General features: G+C 53.6%; 7 protein-coding genes; 4 read left to right on the plus strand and 3 right to left on the minus strand.

Moving 5' to 3' along the window:
- Positions 1–235: 235 nt before the first annotated feature.
- On the minus strand, positions 236–2,307 carry RCC_03023 (uncharacterized protein; the record flags this gene model as incomplete). XM_023768316.1 has 3 exons in its annotated part: positions 236–1,219; positions 1,283–2,107; positions 2,164–2,307. The coding sequence occupies 3 exons, from the start codon at positions 2,305–2,307 to the stop codon at positions 236–238; spliced, it is 1,953 nt and encodes a 650-aa protein (XP_023624084.1).
- Positions 2,308–3,323: 1,016 nt separating this feature from the next.
- On the plus strand, positions 3,324–6,957 carry RCC_03024 (related to phosphatidylserine decarboxylase; the record flags this gene model as incomplete). XM_023768317.1 has 4 exons in its annotated part: positions 3,324–5,714; positions 5,765–5,927; positions 5,982–6,733; positions 6,793–6,957. 4 exons carry the CDS (start codon positions 3,324–3,326, stop codon positions 6,955–6,957), a joined length of 3,471 nt encoding a protein of 1,156 aa, XP_023624085.1.
- Positions 6,958–7,724: 767 nt separating this feature from the next.
- Positions 7,725–8,093, plus strand: RCC_03025 (related to COX17 protein; the record flags this gene model as incomplete). XM_023768318.1 has 3 exons in its annotated part: positions 7,725–7,758; positions 7,808–7,875; positions 7,950–8,093. 3 exons carry the CDS (start codon positions 7,725–7,727, stop codon positions 8,091–8,093), a joined length of 246 nt encoding a protein of 81 aa, XP_023624086.1.
- Positions 8,094–8,260: 167 nt separating this feature from the next.
- Positions 8,261–10,033, minus strand: RCC_03026 (related to glucosyltransferase; the record flags this gene model as incomplete). The annotated part of the gene is made up of 1 exon (XM_023768319.1): positions 8,261–10,033. One exon carries the CDS (start codon positions 10,031–10,033, stop codon positions 8,261–8,263), a length of 1,773 nt encoding a protein of 590 aa, XP_023624087.1.
- Positions 10,034–10,900: 867 nt separating this feature from the next.
- On the plus strand, positions 10,901–12,499 carry RCC_03027 (uncharacterized protein; the record flags this gene model as incomplete). XM_023768320.1 has 2 exons in its annotated part: positions 10,901–11,479; positions 11,540–12,499. 2 exons carry the CDS (start codon positions 10,901–10,903, stop codon positions 12,497–12,499), a joined length of 1,539 nt encoding a protein of 512 aa, XP_023624088.1.
- A 1,567-nt stretch (positions 12,500–14,066) lies between these two features.
- Positions 14,067–15,344, plus strand: RCC_03028 (uncharacterized protein; the record flags this gene model as incomplete). Its single annotated transcript, XM_023768321.1, has 1 exon — positions 14,067–15,344. The coding sequence occupies one exon, from the start codon at positions 14,067–14,069 to the stop codon at positions 15,342–15,344; it is 1,278 nt and encodes a 425-aa protein (XP_023624089.1).
- A 416-nt stretch (positions 15,345–15,760) lies between these two features.
- RCC_03029 (uncharacterized protein) lies at positions 15,761–19,437 on the minus strand (the record flags this gene model as incomplete). XM_023768322.1 has 4 exons in its annotated part: positions 15,761–17,354; positions 17,405–18,994; positions 19,047–19,258; positions 19,345–19,437. 4 exons carry the CDS (start codon positions 19,435–19,437, stop codon positions 15,761–15,763), a joined length of 3,489 nt encoding a protein of 1,162 aa, XP_023624090.1.
- Between the last annotated feature and the right edge of the window lie 198 nt (positions 19,438–19,635).

Here is a 19,635-nt window from a genome sequence, read left to right on the forward strand (position 1 = left end):
TAGCGCTCTAGCTTGTAGATCCCGGGGTGAGGATTACTCGATATGATCGAGCAATGGCCACAACAGGTCCCCACTTGTGCCAGTGGTCCGGGAGAAGCCACATGTGTTGAAAGCTGTTTGTGGGGGTTGACCACGAAAGCCACATGTGGGGTCCAGCTCGCGCGGCGGCCGCGAAATACCGCCGACGGGCAAATGTTTCGAGTGATTCTTCCCTTCTCCTGGTTCACCTCGCGGCTCATGGCCGAGCCTGATAAGCTGCATCATGGTATACTTCGCCACCGAACGGCTGTGGCTCTTCGGCAAACAGCATGTCCAGTCCGAAGTCGGCCGTGTTCAACGAGTAGTAGAAATGGTTCTCCCAGTCCACAGCGGCGGCGGTAAGTTGGGCTGCATCAAGATCAAGACCATCCTCCAAAGTAGACATCTCTGGTCCTTGCGCCATGTTGATCGAGCCGGTGGCCGCCTGCAAATTCTCTGGCTCCTGCAGCTGGTGGAAAGCCTGGTCTGAAGACGAAACAATGCTGGTAAAGTTCAGATACCACTCTTTCACGCTGTCTGCTGCGAGGAGGATCCGTGCCGGCGCACAACGCTCGTCAATTGCTCTCACTCTGGTCCCATTATCTATCAACTTGTCGGCRTAATGTCCTACGAGCAGCATGTTGCCATCTAGAACAGCACCAAACGTATTTCCGGGAGCCATAGTTGCAACAGACAGCTTGGCCAGAATGAATAGCGCGTATGCAGCTCTGGAGGAGTGCAGGTAACCTGACATGACTGCCAGAATCTCCACATCCAGACTCGAAAATAGATCGATCATTGCCTGCGCGGCGGTGGTGAGTTCGAATAGTGCTGTGATTTGGTCCTGAGTGACGATCGCTGGAGCGGGAAAGTCTGAGACTGAGAGATTCTCAGCGACGAATGGAGCAGCGAAGGAATGCTTGTTAGTAGCTGTGTGTAGCACGGCTTCGTGCATGTACGCGGTGGCGAGATGCTCCCAGAAGAGAAGCAGAGGTGTCCGAATGTGACTCGGAATAGTCATCCTCCAATTCAGTATGATGTTGCGGCACGTTTGTGTTTTGAGGCGTGTGCTCGGGTCTGCTAGGTCCATGAAGGTTGTTGAATCCCAAAAGCCCATCTGCTCGGCAATTTGCTCACACACATGTTCTGCGCGAATCAGTTGGCTCAGCCAGGCATCGGTTGGCTTCGAGACGACGCTATACTGAAAGGWCAACAACATTAGTATGAGGTGGAGCTCGATAATAAGTGATTCATGAATTCCTACCTGAAGTTGCAGGAGACACATGTCGTGTTCCTTGGTCCATCTGGTGTGTGGTTTCCTTCTTATGAATATTGACATGGCTGTGGCGAGCAAGTGTGAGACAAGTATCGCTCTCCAAGCGTCGATTGAGCCGATAGAGCCGACATCTGTGTTCTGTACAGATACAGGAACTGTCGGCGGAGGCGAGAGTGGCCCTGCATGGCCCAACTTGGTGACCATCTTCAGACCAACCTCAATCAGCCCGAAAACACTAAGCTGCACGTAATGTCGGGGAGAGCGATAGTACAGACAGGTGATCTGTATTGCCTGAATGATGTCCAAAGTTTGCGGGCCTGGTGAGAAGGGGACATTGGTAAGATTATTGAGCAAAATTTTGGAAACGCTCTCCTGCTGATCCTCGGAGAGAATTCCTGGCCCAGCGGCATAAATCACGGCGTACATCAGTACCGGACGCTCATTTCGCAGTACATCAAGGGAGCAATCGCCGTTGATAGGTACCAGTGGGAAGACAGGAAGCTGCTTGTTCAGATAGCGATTGAGGAGCTGTTCTTGCGTTGCATAGTCCACGGTTTGGTCAAGGATTGCAACATTCAGATCCTGTCCCTGTGATGTTTCCGATGAGCTGCCTGTTGGAGAATCATTTGAAGCAGAATATGAAGAAGCATCGTCAACTCTACGCCTCTTTTTCTTTGCCTTGTCTGATGCGGCCAAGTTCAGAGCTTCCGATGCGGGAGTTGAGGATATCACAGCAGGATCCCGTATTCCTTGTGCTTGCAGCAATCGAGTCAAAGTTTCTACCTGAGCCTCAAGCTCGGCAACTCTGTCTTTCTGTGTCCGAATGCTTAGCAAAGGTGCTACAAATGGCTCAAAGTTCGAGGCACTACCTGTCGTTTTGGCTGTGAGAGTACGCATTGTTTCTTGAGACGCAGACACCTCTCACACGGAGGCTCCAGCCCTGTGCTCGCTCCAAGCTCACATTTGATCTTGATCTTCGAGCATGCCTCGCATGCCCGGCCCCTCTTTGACATGTCGAGCTATAMGGATGAAGTCATGATTGGAGAAGGCAACAGACGATGGATTTGGCGACTGACGCGCGGGCACTAGCGTGGTTGGCGCCGTGCCACGCGATATCAAGACGTGCAAATCTTTTCGTTTCATCACTCCAACAGGACTGGAATTTGCTTTGAGCGACGATCCAGGTGAGACATACAGGCCGGGAAAGGAAGACCATCTTTGCAAGGTCTCCAAGGCGTAGCAAGATTCACCGCGCGACGTTGCCGGGAGGTCGATCCGGACAGTTGGCACGAGCTCATGGGATTGGAGCGCAGATAATCCCGCACCCATCGTGCATTCGTCGAGCGGGTGGGGGAGGAGGATTGATGCGGTGCCATGACGAAGGACCTTGGAGGCACGTTTCCATCATGTGTCAGTCAGGGCGGGCCCCGTTGAATGATTTATTGTGGAGTGTCATCAACTGCTCGAGCTCGCTCCCCTGCCGATGCATCGTGGTGAGGAGGCGTTCTTCATTTGGCGTCACGTCCGAAACGACCAGACCCTGCCTCTGCGCTTGATTGCCCATTGCACAGGTTGTATGAGCCTTGCGTGGCCTCTTGCTGCTTGCAATAGCAGCGGTGGGAGCGAAAGCACCTTTGATTGACATTGATTGACATTTGATGATCGGATTTKGGTACCGCACAGAGCAGCTTTGCCTACGGGAGTACCTTCAAGCTAACGCGGGGAGTTGCGACTGCAGCTCGAACAACTCGCTCCCCGTCCGGAGTACATACACGAACCAGCACGGATGCATTGCCCTGCGTGACTGCTTGTGCGTGTGGCCCCTTTCCTCTCCGCTGTGCGGACTGCAGTCTGCTTCCTCTCAATTCCTCGCCCATGTCATTTAACAGAATACCCGACCCATAGCCGCATTGATTTGCTGCATCGGAGTGCTTTCTCACCGCACGGCAGGCATTCCTGAGCACAGCTGCCGTCTGAGGGAGCAATTCCGAGTCTGGGCTGATCTCATTTCCTCTTGAGTTTTGCCGTCATGCCGTCACGTCCTCGCCTACCGACCCGCCTGACGCTGCGTCGTAACAAGAGCAGCACCGCCCAGGTCGACGCCTCATCCGCCCCGCCAACACCTCCTCTTCAGCAGCCTCAGAGCCGCAACGAAAGTCCTATTCGACCAGGAAACTCTACCACGAACAGCAACGGAAGCATGTCGACGTCGTCAAAATCACCGGGAGATTTGCGTGGAGACCACAAGGGCATGGGAGTAGTCTTGCGTGTACAGGTGCTCAAAGGCCGTAACCTGGCTGCAAAGGACAAGTCGGGCACGTCTGATCCATTCCTCGTCTTGACCCTTGGTGATGCAAAGGAAGCCACGAGCGTGGTCAGCAAGACCTTGAACCCGGAATGGAATCAAACCTTCGAACTGCCTATCAACTCTGCAGATTCGGCCTTGTTGGAAGGTGTTTGCTGGGACAAAGACCGCTTTAGGAACGATTACATGGGCGAATTCGACGTGGTGTTGGAAGATGWCTTTGCTTCGGGAAGCATTGCTCCAGAGCCAGTATGGTACAAGCTGGAGAGCAGGCGTAGTGGCCGCCGGAAGAAGAAGGACTCCAACGTGACAGGCGAAGTCCTGCTCAAATTTGCTCTCTACGATCCAATCAATGCCGCCGCCACTGCTCAGCATGTCTTGCAGAAATTCACGGGTCTTGTGGCAGATTCGGGCGAAGACGACGAGGATGAGGACGAAGAGGATATGCTCCGACGATATGGTACTCGGGATCTGGACGATGTGGACGAGGAAGATGACGAGAAGGATCCCTCAGATGAGACCGATGACGGCATGAGGACACCACCCGTGGGTACAGCAGACGAGAAGCAGAAGCATCGTCGACGCCGCAAATTGAGGCGGCTGAGGCGCAGGACCAAGCAAAAGGCGTACGAATTCGGTGTCATGTCTGATGTAGCCGGCGTGCTGTTCCTGGAGATCAACAAGATCACGGACCTACCACCTGAGAAGAACATGACCAAGACCACCTTTGACATGGATCCTTTCGTCGTGACGTCCCTCGGCAAGAAGACATATCGAACCAAAACCATCAATCACAACCTCAACCCTGTATTTGACGAGAAGCTGGTCTTCCAGGTTCAAAAACACGAAACGAGTTACAGCTTGTACTTTGCGGTCGTCGATCGGGACAAGTTCTCTGGCAACGACTTTGTTGGCACGGCCAACTTCTCTTTGGACAAAGTCAGAGAGCTCGCACCGGAAGCAGACCCAGAGACTRGCTTGTATAAGCTGCCAGATCCAGATGATGTCACCGAGGGCAAACATCGCAGGAAGCGTTTCCGCAATCCGCTGTCTAGGAGCACGAGTCAGGTTAACCTTCCCAAGTCTGGCGGCAAAAGAAGTTCCCAAACTGACCTCACTAAGCTGAGCAAATCTCCGAGCAGCAACAGTATCCAGGGCTCACCAAGACCTAATCTGACCCCGAAGATGTCGGATGCGTCCTTTACAGATCGCACGCGGCCAGCACCCATTTCTATGCCGAGTACAACGAGCTATGAGGAATTTGATACCCCGGCAGACGAGACCGATTTCCACTCGTTYRAGATTCCGCTAGAGCTGAAGAATAAGCAGCGGTGGGAAGACAAGCACAGCCCTGTCCTCTACGTCCGTGCCAAGTACCTGCCTTACAAGGCTTTGAGACAACAATTCTGGCGTGTGTTACTGCGACAGTATGATGCTGATGAGAATGGAAGGCACGACAAAGTCGAGCTTGTCACTATGCTGGACACTCTCGGGAGTACTCTTCACGACCGCACAATCGATGGATTTTTCGAGCGCTGGAAGGACGTCAACGGCGGGGAGGAAATTGTGACCACTGACCAAGCTGTTATGTGCCTGGAGGAACAGTTGATGAAGACTCAAGCGACACATCATCATCACATGGCGAACCCACTTGCAGGTTTGAAGAAGCAAGATCCTTCTACGTCGACTGCACGTCTCTCTCACACGACGAGTAGCTCACCAAATCAGACACCCCCGAATGGCTCGCAGATGCCATCAAATTTCATTCCTGGCAGTAACACAATCCCCACACTGGAAGTAAGCGAGATGGGCGCTCCTGGCGAGGAGGGCAAATACCTCACGACAGACGAGACCGTGGGCATTGATGACGATGTCGAGCAAGACCTCAACGAAGACCCGGAGTCCAAAGAGGAGCACGTTGTCGAGATTCACGAGTGTCCCATTTGCCATCAGCCACGGCTCGCAAGAGGGCGGAGGACGACCGACGCGGATATCATCACCCATATTGCGACCTGTGCCAGCAGTGATTGGCGGGCAGTCAACAATCTGGTCATGGCTGGCTTCGTATCAAGCTCTCAAGCTCAGCGAAAGTGGTATTCAAAGGTTCTCACAAAGGTATGTCCAAACGATATGATGCGCGATGCACAGCTAACAAGCTTTGACAGGTCTCTTACGGAGGCTATCGCATTGGTGCGAACAGTGCCAACATCTTGGTACAAGACAGGCTTACTGGTATGATCAATGAAGAACGAATGAGCGTATACGTCCGTCTGGGCATTCGATTGCTCTACAAAGGCTTGAAAAGTCGCGAGATGGAGAAGAAGCGAGGTAGGTGCCTCGACAGATTGATGAAACACGGTGAAATGCTAACGAAACTGTCAGCGCGCAAACTACTCCGCTCCATGTCTCTCAAGCAAGGTCGCAAGTATGACGATCCTGCCTCTGCCTCCCAGATTCCAGGATTCATAAACTTCCACCAGTTGGACATGGGCGAAGTTCTGCATCCCATGAACCATTTCAAGACATTCAACGAGTTCTTCTATCGCGAATTAAAACCCGATGCACGTCCTTGCTCCGCGCCCGATGATCCGCACATTGTCGTCAGCCCTGCTGATTGCCGATCTGTCGTCTTCAACCGCATCGAAGATGCTCAGCGCATTTGGGTGAAAGGTCGCGAGTTTAGCATCGAGCGCTTGCTCGGAGATGCATACCCAAATGATGCTAAGCGGTATCACAATGGATCTCTGGGAATCATGCGTCTGGCACCACAGGACTATCATCGCTTTCACATCCCCGTTGACGGCGTCATGGGCGAGCCAAAGCTGCTGGACGGCGAGTACTACACTGTCAACCCCATGGCTATTCGGTCCGCTCTGGATGTGTACGGAGAGAATATTCGAGTGTGTGTTCCCATCGACTCCGTCTGTCATGGGAGGGTGATGGTCATTTGCGTTGGCGCCATGATGGTTGGCTCCACAGTCATCACGCGAAAGAAGGGTGAGAACGTCAAGCGTGCGGAGGAGCTTGGTTATTTCAAATTCGGAGGCTCGACTCTGCTGCTGCTATTCGAGCCGGGTGTTATGCGGTATGATGAGGACTTGGTGGCGAACAGCAGCGGAGCGCTGGAGACTTTGGTAAGCAATGCTCTCAGACCTCATCTTCACATGGCCTTGGCAACTGACATCACTCACAGATTCGAGTCGGAATGTCTATTGGACGCACGACTGGCCATGCTCCGCACACCGCTGACATGCAAAAGACGAATCCAACAGAGAGCGAGAAGGAAGATGGCAAGCGCCGAATTGAAGGCTCTCTCGCACCCAGCAGTGGTAAGACTGGGCCAAAGATCGCCGGATAACTCGAACTGTCGACATGGACTCACGAGGGTACTACGGAACATTAAGTGGCGCAGTACATACACTACTGCATTGTGAAGCGGTTTTGGGCAGGTGCATTCAGGAGGCCAGCATTGCTCTTTTGTGAAGGTCTTGGGGTTGCGGGATTCACGGGCCGTTGTGTCAACCACTTTTGAGCCTAGCTTGCATGCACGAGTAGCAGTTACATTGTGTGCAATGTTTTGAGCGTCGTTTCTCGCTGTACTGTCGTAACGCGTTCGGTCAGGGTTAGGGTTGGGGTAGTATACGGTGGTGTGGAAGGATGCTATGGTACATCAGAAGGACTATATCGACAGTTGGGAGTGCTCGGCAGCTCTGCTATTGCGRTAGGCTAGCATGAATTACGTGCATACGTGAGCCGCCAGAGCGGGATCATGTATGTGTGTTTCTACCTGAATAGCCAAAAGCACGATAGAACCTGTGACATTGAGACGAATGATCAATGGTTCGTGTGGGTAAGGTAGAGTGTCAGCTGGGAACATCGAGACCACTTCCTAAGCGTTGCTAAACGAATGTGCCCCTATGCTACTCTCACGCTGCTAACCTAGTAGTAGATAACAAGCACTCCCAGGTGATGTGTGCTGTGTGAAGCCGGCCCCAGGTGCGTGGGAGTGGAGCATAAGCTTTTCCCGAAACGATGATGCTGACAGATCCAATTGAAGTTACGCCATCGCCCAGGTACAGAACCAAAAGATCTCGAGAACAATCCAATCGCATTCCACCTACAAACATGTCCGCCCAAGCAGCATCCGCAATGTMATCAAGTACATCCATCATTTCTCACAAGAAAGCGCTACGTCTAACATGCCACAGCACCAATGCAACCCAACAACGCCGCCGCAGACCTCAAACCCAAGGGAGAGGCCGCTGCAAAAGTAAAGGTATCCACGAAACCCGCGCAAACTTGCTCAACAACTTAAACAAGAGAAGCGCTTTCCCGCTGACTTCACCCCAGCCATGTTGTGTCTGTAAAGACGAGAAAGCCGCCCGCGACGAGTGCATGCTCTTCTCCAACGCCCCCGATCCGCAGGAAGCGTGCAAGGACTTGGTTGGGAAGTACCGGAGTTGTATGGCGAGTTATGGATTCAACCTGGCGTGAAGAGGAAGAGTGGAACGATACACAATGCATTTGGGGATAGCGATTGCACAATATGGCGTTTTGGAGGGATAGCATGAGATGGAACAAGACAGTGTATAACTAGTGTACATTATTTGTACATACATACGGACTTTCGCAGCTCTATCAGGCCGTTTGGAGAAGCTTCACTATTGTGTCTTCTTCTCCCGCGATTTGCTGATTCCTACAACACCTAGGACTCCGCTCTCCATAGCGAGATTCCATAGACACCAGAGATAGCACAAGCCAAAAGCCGCAGCTCCGAGGCAGACGTTCGCCACCATCCATAAATCTGGTTTGTCGCTTGGTGGCAGCACGAATAATTCCACGGCATGCCAACCAAGGGCAGCGGCATAAGTTCCCAGATGGATGACTGTAGTTAGGATGTTGACGCCACCCGCCTCACTAGATTGCGTGTATGCGCTGATGCTGAAAGGCGGCAGTCCCATCAAGTACGCCCAAAGTGATGTTAGGACGAGATATGGCATCCTTAAATCTTCCCTTGCGAGGAGTGGAAACATTGTCCAGCAAGCCACAACATTCGCATACCCAACCCACGCGCGGACAGCAGGTTTCATACCTCCCTCAGTCGCGAGGAGGAGTGTCATGGGGAGGAGAGGTAATAGGACGTTCTTCTCATGAACTTGGTAAGAGCAAAGGAAGAATCCCCATGAAGTGGCGGCCATGGCGAGGGGGATCAGCTGCTTCTTCGGATTGAAGAAGAGAATCAAGCAGGGTGGCAGAATCGAAAGGWGGGTCAGGCCGAGCGCTGCACGGCTGAGTAGGGATTGATCGTAGACGTGGAGTTTGTGCACTGCTGAAGCGTGGATGGCGCACCAAATGTTGGCTACCTTGTCCTCGAAGAGCCCACGAGAAAAGGGGAAGATTCGATGTATAGACTGCGCGAGCTGAACGAGGTAAGGATAATACCAAGACTGATCGTTGAGCTGCATAGGGATGGCGTCAAGCAGAGGTGGTAGGACGGCGTCCGATGGGAGAGAAACGTCGCGGTAAGTGTCGTAGAAGGTTCCCACTGCTAGTGGAAGCACGAGAAGTGCGAAGGAAGCAAGAGTAACGAGGGTGATGCTGAACAGTCGCCCGACACGGACACGCGGGAATAGACAGCTTCCGGCGAGGTATGCTGCCACTGCTGGTGCCCAGAAGAGAGCCATTTGTTTAAAGCCCAGCGCGGCTACGAAGAAGACGCAGCTCCAAAGTGCACGACCTGCCATCATGCTCGAGATTGCAGCAACAAAAAAGCCCAGCATGACCGTGTTGTATTGGAAATGTCCATGATCGATCAGGATGGTTGCAGGCTGTAGCAGGATCGCCGTCAATGCAATTGCTGATTCCCAAGGGTTGATGCCATGCAGCCTTGCAAGATGGCGTACACAAATATAGACAGCCGGGATGTAGGTCAAATGCTCAGACACGTATACCGTTGCCCGCATATAGACTTTCAAATCCGGATCGTCGAGCCCATGGGAAAGATAGAGTGCGAACCAGTCCTTGTTGATCAAACTTCCTAGCCAGCCAAGAATCCACGAATGGTAAGCGGTCAAGGGAGGGTAGTCCAATCCCCACCACTGCAGATCATGAAAATACCAATGCGTCATGGGAAGATTGGTAGTAAGCTCCATCCAGTGTCGCTGTGCTTCAAAGTCGCCATGCATTGGAGGAGTTTGGAAGCCTGAGTACTTCCACATTGCTGTGCACCATCGGAAGAGACCAGTGACCATCAATATACAGGGTAGGGTGATCCATTGCGATTGAGTGCCCTTGGCAGGCCAGAAGAAGGCTACGAGGGGAAAAGCTGGCTGCTCTTTTGCCGTTGTAGGGGATACGTAGAGTGTGCCATTCGAGCTGCTTGATGAGGTGAAGTCGTTCTTTCGCTTTTTGCGGGGCCGGTGTGAAGAAGCCATGATACCCGATGGAAAAGAGTGGACGCAACTATTTTGACATGTCGCAACTGCTCTGTATCGCTCGTTTTCGGGTGAGGTGTCGTCTTGATGGAAGCTCCAAGTGGCTCCACCATCGGAAGACAGGCCCGAATTTTCAGGGTTCAGCGCTAGCAGGGAGCTTAGCTCGATAGATTGAGTTTAGATACTGGGAAAAATTTCCAGCCTCGCGAAGTATATAATTTGGTCGAAGGAACTTTTTCGCCATCATCCGCATTATCACACCACCCTCACCACCACACATCTTCACCTCATCAGCATCGTTTGCTGATACTCTGATCAATACTTCTGCGTATTTGCGCAACTTCAATCGGTTCGTTGGCTCTTTCACTCTCCTTCACTGCCTCGTTGCCGTGATCGAGCATTCGCACGCACCTTGGTGCGCTGCACTTGTGGGCATCGTATTCGCACCTCAAGACCCGACTGCTTCACCGCATCGGGCACCAGTTGGCTGTCGGAAAAACCATCCGACCGTCGCAGGCTGTCGAGGCTCTTGTGGGAACACACCGCCTTGAAGAAGTCGCGACCAGTGGGCAAAACGGCGAAATTTTCCATTTTCGTCCGTTCGTGGGCTTGGGCTTTGCAAATCTCATACTGAGGGTTCTACAAGACACCACATCTTGATGTGGTCGTCACGTTGGCTTACTATCTGAGGGCTTGTTGCTGCTGCTACTACTGTTGTCACTGAACGCTTGCGTTCGCATTGCTGGGTTTCTGAGACGAAAAGGCTACTGCCGCCAGATTGATGTCACATTGAGACGAGAGTTACAGCTCATTTGACTTGTACTGACTTTTGCCCGGCAGACCGAATTATCACAGACCCTCAGCAAGATGGCTAAGGACAAGAAGGGAAGCAAGGCTGCTGCTGCGCCTGTCAAGGCCAGCAAGTCCGCTCAAGTGGCAGATGTTAAGGTCAAGGCTGGTCGCGTGACCAAGCCGGCCGAGAAGGCCTCCAAAAAGGTCGACAAGAAGACCAAGAAGGTCAAGAAGGAGCCTACTCCAGAGCCTTCCAGCAGTGAGGAGGACAGCGACGACGACGCTTCCAGCGACAGCTCGGACAGCTCCGAGGAGGTCGTGTCCAAGGTTGCTGATGCCGCCGCTGCCGTTGGCAAGGCTGTCAAGTCAAAGGTCAACGGTGCCGCAGCTGCGGTCTCTGGCGCGARGAAGGATGATAGCGACAGCGATTCGTCCGACTCCGACTCTGACAGCGAGGCTGCCCCCGCACCCAAGAAGGCTGCCACCAACGGCAAGGTTGTCAAGAAGGAGGCGGAGTCTGACTCCGACTCTTCCGAAGACGATTCCGAGGATGAGAAGAAGCCTGTTGTCGCCGCCAAGAAGGAGGCCACTTCCGATTCTTCTGATGAGGACTCCGACGATGATGACGAGCCCAAGGCCAACGGTGGCGCAGCTGTATGTGGTCCAACCCTTCTTTCCTCTCTACAGCTATCACTGACCATAACATATCTACAGACCTCTGACTCGGACGATTCCGACGATTCCAGCGACTCTGACGAGGAAGAGAAGCCAAAGACCGACAGCAAGAAGCGCAAGGCCGAGAGCGAGGCAAGCCAGACACCAAAGAAGGTCAAGACGGAGGCTGCTGCCGTTGACGAGAGCGCGCCTACTGGCAACCTTTTCGTCGGCAACATCAGCTGGAACGTTGATGAGGAGTGGCTCACACGCGAGTTCGAGGAGTTCGGTGAGCTGACCGGCGTGCGAATCATCACCGACCGCGAGTCTGGCCGCAGCAAGGGTTTCGGATACGTCGAGTTCAAGGATCCACAGCACGCAAAGGCCGCTCTTGAGGCCAAGACTGGCGCTGAGCTTGACGGACGTGAGCTCCGCCTCGACTTCAGCACCCCCCGTACCAATGACGGCGGCGACCGTCAGCAGCGCACCAACGACCGCGCGAAGGCCTTCGGCGACTCCACCAACGCTCCGGCTGCGACGCTGTTCGTCGGCAACATTAGCTTCGACGCCGATGAGAACACCATCACCGAGTACTTCCAGGAGCATGGTACTATCAAGGCCGTTCGCCTGCCAACTGACCGCGAGACTGGCGCACCCAAGGGCTTCGGCTACGTCGAGATGGGCTCCATTGAGGAGGCTCAGGCTGCCTTTGCCGCCCTTCAGGGTGCCGATGTTGCTGGCCGTGCTATCCGTCTCGACTACGCCGCCGAGCGTTCCAACGACGGTGGTGACCGCGGCGGCCGTGGTGGCCGTGGTGGTGGACGTGGCGGCTTTGGCGACCGTGGCGGTCGTGGTGGTGGTGGCTTTGGAGGCCGTGGCGGCGGTCGTGGTGGCTTCGGCGAACGCGGCGGACGTGGCGGTGGACGTGGTCGTGGCGGTGACCGTGGCGGCCGTGGTCGTCCTCAAACCACCAACCGTGGTGGCTTTGGAGACTTCTCCGGAAAGAAGGTCACCTTCTAAACGACGAACGACACCAGGGGATCTGTACAGCAAGGAAGACTGTCGACGGTGTTGTAGTTGTAATGCTGACGAACAAAAGTTTGATGGAGATCTGTACTTCTAAACGACACGAGTGCTTGTTGCTGCAAGGCGTTATGGGGAGTAGAATTATGGGCATGGTAGTTATTTCCAATGGAAGGCGTTTTTGCTGTCATCACGCATTACATTTCAACATTTCATCTCCAATAAGCAGAGCGAATTCACAGGCCCAAAACCCTCCAGCAAAGCAGAGTTGCGTTCAACGATGCGGAGCGTCGAAGGCGGAACGTAGATCACGTCAGTAGCATCACGCAGGTATACATCACGGCATGACAGGGCCATTGGACTGTTCACGGCTTCGCTATGACGACCTAGTCCTGCAGGCCATGAGTCGCTGACAACTATAATTCTCGAGCCACAAACCAGCAGAGCGACGATTGTACAGTTTTATTGCAAGACACCTGTGATGCCAATCTCGAGACATGTCACTTCCCGGTGATGTATCTCGAGATCATATCAGGTGCGGTCTCGGAGCCGTAGGTGGTCTTACCTTGGGCCTCACGTGTGACGTGCAACGGGGCGATATCGATAACGTTGCCGGTTAAATTAAAGTTCCTATCTTTGGGGAGCCTGGCATGCGGGCGGGAGGATTGCGCGTGCAGTAGAGCAAGTATTAGATACATGTAAGTACTGCTCCAGACTCGATGCCCAATAATCCAAGGACGTAGCCCCTCCTCTCCACTCGACTCTCGACATTTCCAGCATTCACACGCTCCAAGGTACCGTACTCCAGGTGGTGGGGAATCAACCGACCCAGGAGTCTAGGTATTCGCGGCTCCAACCCAACCAAAGCCTGGCCTCGTCACAAGCAGGGCAGCCGCAATCATCAACGCAGCAGGACCCCCCCACGTTGGTCACGAGCGCGAGCGCCTGACCGCCCCGTTGTTGAAAGTCGCAATATTCGTTGCAATTTCCAACCCCATTCCACACTTCGCCGTGAGTACGATTGCACTGTCTGAATCTATTGCGATCCATCTCCTGGAAGTCCGCTTTCGAATCAACAGCGCATCGTCGTTGGATTGAATCGCCGCCTTCATCTATCGCGCACAGCCACCCCGCCATCCACCCCGCCAAGATCGGAGTCGCACGACATCACCACATCGAACCTTGGGGCTTCTGGCATCACTTTGCAGCAACGCCGTGGAGAAGAACAACGGGAATCCCGTGGGCGGTGAGGACCAGACAGGCCGTCGTCCACCTGCTCTCAGGTGGTGATTTATAGTCAAAGAAGCCATGTCGCAGCAGACGGGCCAACAGCAATCGCATCAACAAGATTCGCTCCAACAACATATCCGACGACCCAGTCACGCGGGCGAGATGGGATCACGCTCGGCGTCGTTTGACCGACGTCCACGCGCAGAAGGAGGTGAGTTGTACTGTGAGCGTTGCTATCCCCTGCCTTTGATCTGCATCGGAAGTATCGCCCGTATCTATTTGCACATTACACCTGCATATACCCATCACATACACATACACAACATCTTTCAATATGGCCACGTTGTACTCATATTACCTGCCGTACTACCCGTACGCTGACTTCTATGACCTAGTCGATTCGTGGATTGACGTCTCGTCGCAACCCTCGTCTTCGTCTCTCTCATCCATCGGCGACGAGATCGTTACAACAGGTCTACGTGTGCAGGACGATCCGCGGATGAAAAGACGTCGAGCTTTACGTCCCGGTGCGCCTACACATCTACACATCACCCGGACACCAAGCACGGGCACCGTGAGCAGTGCAGAGGAATACGAAGAAAGCAGCAGCGAGTCGGACCAGGTCATGATGTCGTCTGGCGAAGGCAACGCCCTCTTGCAAGGCCAAGTAGAATCAAACATTCCCACGCAATCCGCCTCTTCCGAAGATGACGATGACGAGAACAAGACGGCCATCAACTATCCCCATTCACACGCTGGCACTACCACGAGTTTCACGCCACTGCCCAACGCTTTCTCTCACCCTCCAGCTAAGACTCCCCGGTTGTCAAGTCATCCCACCCCTGGCTCTTACTTTCCACCCTCAAGACCCGGCCTGACATCCCGGCGATCCTCCGCTCGGTACTCCCTTCCCAACACTTCAACAGGCCGCCGAGCCAGCTGCGCAGCGCAGAATCCCCTTTCTCCTTCTATCAATACCGCGGCCGAGCACGAAGAGATTCTCCGTGCAAGTCTCACCTCTCTTCTATCCGTAGCCGCTGCTGCCCGCAGCTTACCCAAAGGCGCATCACAAAGAGGAAGTAGTGGACCTCGTGTGAATCCTCCCATGTCTTTCAAACTTGTTCCGGAATCGGCRCTTCCCACCACAACAACAAACACGCAGCAACTGCAACAAGATGAGCCAATGTTCAAGCCCACCCTGCGTCGAACGTCAACAAGTTGCTCCGGTTCATCAAACGTCCCTTCCGAACACAAGCGCAGAGCACCACAGGTAGCGCCCGTAATAATCGCTCCGCGGACCCGAAGCAGTAGTGGTAATGGTCGCGACAGGAAGAAAGCTCGTCTCCGTCGATCCTCATCCACCTCTTCAGAAGATCTACTGTATTCACAAGTCACACCCACGTTGTTCACATGGGTCGCTACGGCCGGTGTGGTGGTTGTTCTTTCGGCTCTGAGTTTCGGCGCTGGATACACCGTGGGCAAAGAAGCGGGCAGATTCGAGGGCCAATTTGGAGGGGATGTGGAGCAGGTGAGGAGTTGTGCTAGAGAGGCGGGACGGAGTGGCTTGGGACTGCGAAGGAGTTTGGCGAGGAGTGCGGTTGGCGTTGTCTGAGCGATACCCATCTGGAGCGAGTTATTGATGATTGCATGTCTGGATGGAATATTGAGGCATGAATGAATAAGGATATGGAACGACTGGAACGAATTTACGCGAGGTTTTGGGATTTCGGAATGATTTGGTTCATGCAGAGAGAATGGCGCTTTTAGTCCAGCCAGGCGATCATCTAGCAAAAGGCGCATTCCATAGCATAATGAGCGAGTGCATTTGGCTATGCTTGATTTGCCGCTGTATGTGAGTGTGGTCTAGCTGTGCGATGGTAGATTCACATGGTTGGGTTCATGACAAAGAGGGCAGAATGATTCCGTAATCGTTTTGCTTTCGAATGGATTGCCACACTTCTGGTACAGTTTCAGCTCTTTGATCTGCACGACTGAAAGATTATCCACGACGAGGTCTTTCAGACCTCATCATCTCAACGAGATGTCCGGAAACCTCAATTCGAGCTCCGTGGGCAATCCCTGAGGGTATGCATCCACAAGAATCTTACGCTTACGGCAGTACAGCTTGTCCGCTCTCGCACACGTCGCAGTGCACGTATCAATCCATGTACTGTGTGTCATATTGCCCTGTGGACGKGGCATTTTAAGTCGATCCTTCGATTGCTCTCTGTGGCGTTGTGCGATGATCAGATCCTTGATGATGGAGTCGGTTTCGTCGAACTGCTCTTGGACCGCAACAGGAGCAGCGTTGACGACTTCGGCAACAGTAGTCTTGGCCTCGCGCTTCCTGGATCGCCATTCTTCGGCACTCAATGCGAATACCTTGGGTTGACTCATATCCATCAAACCCAATTCTGKGAACAGCCTCGCATCCTCCTGGTTCAGAATGCCGGAACTCATGAGGGACTGCAGTACAGAGCGCTTCTCCAGATAAAGAATAGTCTTTTGCTTGAGATTGTTTGCACCTTCGAGCGAGAAAGAACCAAGTTTCCGGCGGGCAATCTCGCGTTCAGCCCAGGCAGACTTCAGACATGCCCGGGCCAGCTTCTTGTTCTCTCTCTTCGCATTCTTCTCACCAGACTCGGCAGCGACTTGCGGATCCGGGGCGATTACTTTCGGTAGCTCGGGGAATGTGGCATCGTATCCCACATGTGTCGACTGGGTCGTTGTCAGTGGCTCGTTCTGAGCAGCGGCCTGTGGGATTTGTTGAGCTCGAACAGCTGTGACAACAGGCTCCGCCTCGCCCAAGGCAGGGCCGTACGACTTGTCTAGGATCGCCGAAGATGTGGTAGCTGTGCTGATGAACTTTCCGAGGTTGAGGGTGCGCTCTGGGGGTGATTCGACAGCAGGAAGTAGAGCATCAAATGCGGCACGGTTGTTGGAGCGTGCCACGCCTAGGCCAGGCGGCCCTCCCAGGGGGATCTTATTCTTCACCGGGTTAGATGCATCAAGGGTAGAGAAAACTTCTTCCGACGACACGTCAAATGATGGCTGGCGGATCGGCACTGCCAGCGACTGTCGGCGGTTGCTGAAGGTCTCAGTATCGTTGCGTGGGGAGTTCCCCATTGATTCGTGGCGATGGATTTGTGGAGTCACCTGTGGAGCGATCTGCTTAGCCATGTAGAGATTGTCATAGCTCGTGMGAGCATCAGGCTCTGTCCACTGAAACTGCGGTTGCTGGAATTGCTGCGGAGCCTGATCGTAACTGTTCTGAAACGGTCCAGGTGCGAACGGATCGAATGCACTGGACTCCTGATAAGATCTCCATTCAGAGCTGGCGGGTGGCTTTGCTGCCGAACTCTCTTTCGCAGCGACGGWTGGCGCGAAGAACGAGAGTGGTCCAGGGGTAATAGGCAGAGAGCGAGAAGGCCCGGGCAAATTGATCTTCGGGGCTGGCGTGTGTGAAGAGGCTTGTGTCTGGAGGAACTCCAACCCAACAAGATCAATATTGGAGGAGAAATGCGCTGGTATCTGGTCTTCATCTCTGACATCTAATGCCGGCCTGTCAACGGCTTCGTCAGCCGCATCAACAAGATGTGCATCGAATGTGGCTGAAATTGTGCTACCATTTGTTAGCGAATGTTTGTATGCATGGGTGACAGTCTATCGTACCTATCGTGGCGGTCTTGCAGCCCGGGTGGAGCTCCATGAAGCCGAGCTTGGGGGACAGTGACGGCAACGTTTCCCTTTTGCAAATCCTGTATATTGCGGTCGCTTGCTGGCGGATGCTCCTTTTCACCGTCGAAATTGTCCCACCTCGAAGCTGACTTCGCAGCGGTACGGTACTTCTTCTTCTTGGGAGATATCGAAGCTGTTCCAGAGCGCGTGTGAGTGGCCACGAGTTCCACTGCTGCCTCAATCTTTTCAGCAATGCCGTTCACGTGCGCCGTGATCGTTGGAATGTTGGCGGCCTTCAATGCCTCAGCGGTGTACACGCGGCGCTGCCCGTTTGATGCTTCGCTCAAGTTTTCCGGCTGGTCTGGTTCCGGATTTGTTGCGGTATCGTCAGGAACAACCTGCTCCCGCCGAGCAGGCTCCAAAGTCGTAAGCGGCTCTTGAATAGGAGCCTTACCGGCATCGCTGATAACAAGAGGAGCTAGGTCTGACGTATCGCCATTGACACGAGTTGACTCTGGTGCATCCTTAGTCATAGTATCCTCTGTAAGAGCAGCGAAATTATTGTGAGTTGGTACTGCCTCCTTGGCCTTGACACTCGCCTCGTACGTGAGCTGATTGACAGCGGCCCGCCTCGCTTTCGCCTCTAGAGTGCTTCTTACATGTGGTGGGTAAATCGAGGGTTGCTTTGATGCTCCGCTGGTCAAAGTATTCTGGTTGTTCCAAGCAATAGGCTTAGTAGGTTGTTGTGAATGATGCATGTGTGTTCTCGGAGCGGTTGAAGATGGAATAGATGGAGCCTGCGACCTCACAGTCTTAGTGATGGCTGTCAGACGCTTGTTCCTGACTGGAGAGGGCACGACCTGTTCTTTCCACACCCACTGCAGGTGCTCTGCTTGTGTGCCACCATTTCGGACATCATGCTCACTCGTGGAGACGATACTGTTAGCAGTGAGCTTCTCAACGAACAGTCTTTGCTCCCGGGCCTTCTTCTCCTTCACCTGCTCAGCGTAAGTAAGCATCGGCGGCTTGGGTTTGTTGTTGGTTTTCGTCATCTTGAAGGTCGCAGTTCGTGGAACAGAGTTGAATGCGTCCTGAAAGTCGTGCCCATTGGGGTCTTCGGGCTGCTTCTGATCATTGCCTGCTGAATGGTCGGCCACAATGTGGTACTCGTTGGTTTTGACACCGATCCGACCATCCTGACTACGTGTCGTGGCGACTGAACACTCATGACCAGTATCAACCACCTGGGAGAGGCGATCGATATCGAGATCGCTGGCGGGTGGAGTAACGGTGCCGAGAGAAGTTGGATGTTCAGAATCTACTAGCTCCTGGATCTCTGCCTCCACCTCCTTCTCGCGCTGTAAGATCGCCCGAATGATGGTTTCAGCATCGTCAATGACGAGGCTGTTGGTCTCTTCGTTGCATGGTGCAACTTGGGCCGACGCATTGTATTTGTGCTGACGGCCAGTTTCTTCAAACTCAGCCGACAGTCCAGAGCGAATGATGATAGCAGTAGGTTGCTCATGGGAGCTTGTTTCTAGAGCGACGGGCGCGTCAGCATGCTCCGTGGATGGTGCGGCGATTCTAAATGAATGTCAGCGGGACTCTTGGGAAGTTAGTCCAATTCTCTGCTCACCGATCGTTGATGAGCTCGGCCTCAGCAGTGACGGTGGTCGCTGACATGCAGCCGTCAATGAATGTTGAGGTGTGCTTGAAAAGACGCGTCTGAGCCCAGAAAAGGCACAACCACGCCAGCGCAAAGCAATAGAGAGCCACGCATGCTGCCAGAGTCCACACTAGCAACGCGAGACGTAGAAGATGTCTCACGATGGCCACTGCTCCCTTCACCTGTAAGTGCAGGGTCAGCAATGATCAAGGAAGTGGGGTGAGGGATGCAGTCTCTCGGTGGAAGTCGCCAGTGAGGTGAAACATACCGGGAGTCGAAGATCCTCATCGAAGAATGCAGCAAGCTCTGACAGCGATGGTGAGCCTCGCTCATCAGCCGCCTCGAAGGCCGATGTGTCCATCTCTTCTTCGTTTCTTGGTGTATTCCAGCCGTGAGGTGGATGGTTGATGGTTTTATTGATGTCGTTGTGGTCGTCGCGTTGGCATTGCTTCTGCTGCAGCAAACAACCTCAACAGGCGACAGCGCCCTAGCGCGAAATATTCCACCCAACCGCAGGCAAGAGCAGCTCGGCATCCGTGATGTGGAAATCTAAGGTAGG

Source organism: Ramularia collo-cygni, assembly GCF_900074925.1.
Source record: "Ramularia collo-cygni strain URUG2 genome assembly, contig: RCC_scaffold03, whole genome shotgun sequence".
NCBI lineage: Eukaryota > Fungi > Ascomycota > Dothideomycetes > Mycosphaerellales > Mycosphaerellaceae > Ramularia > Ramularia collo-cygni.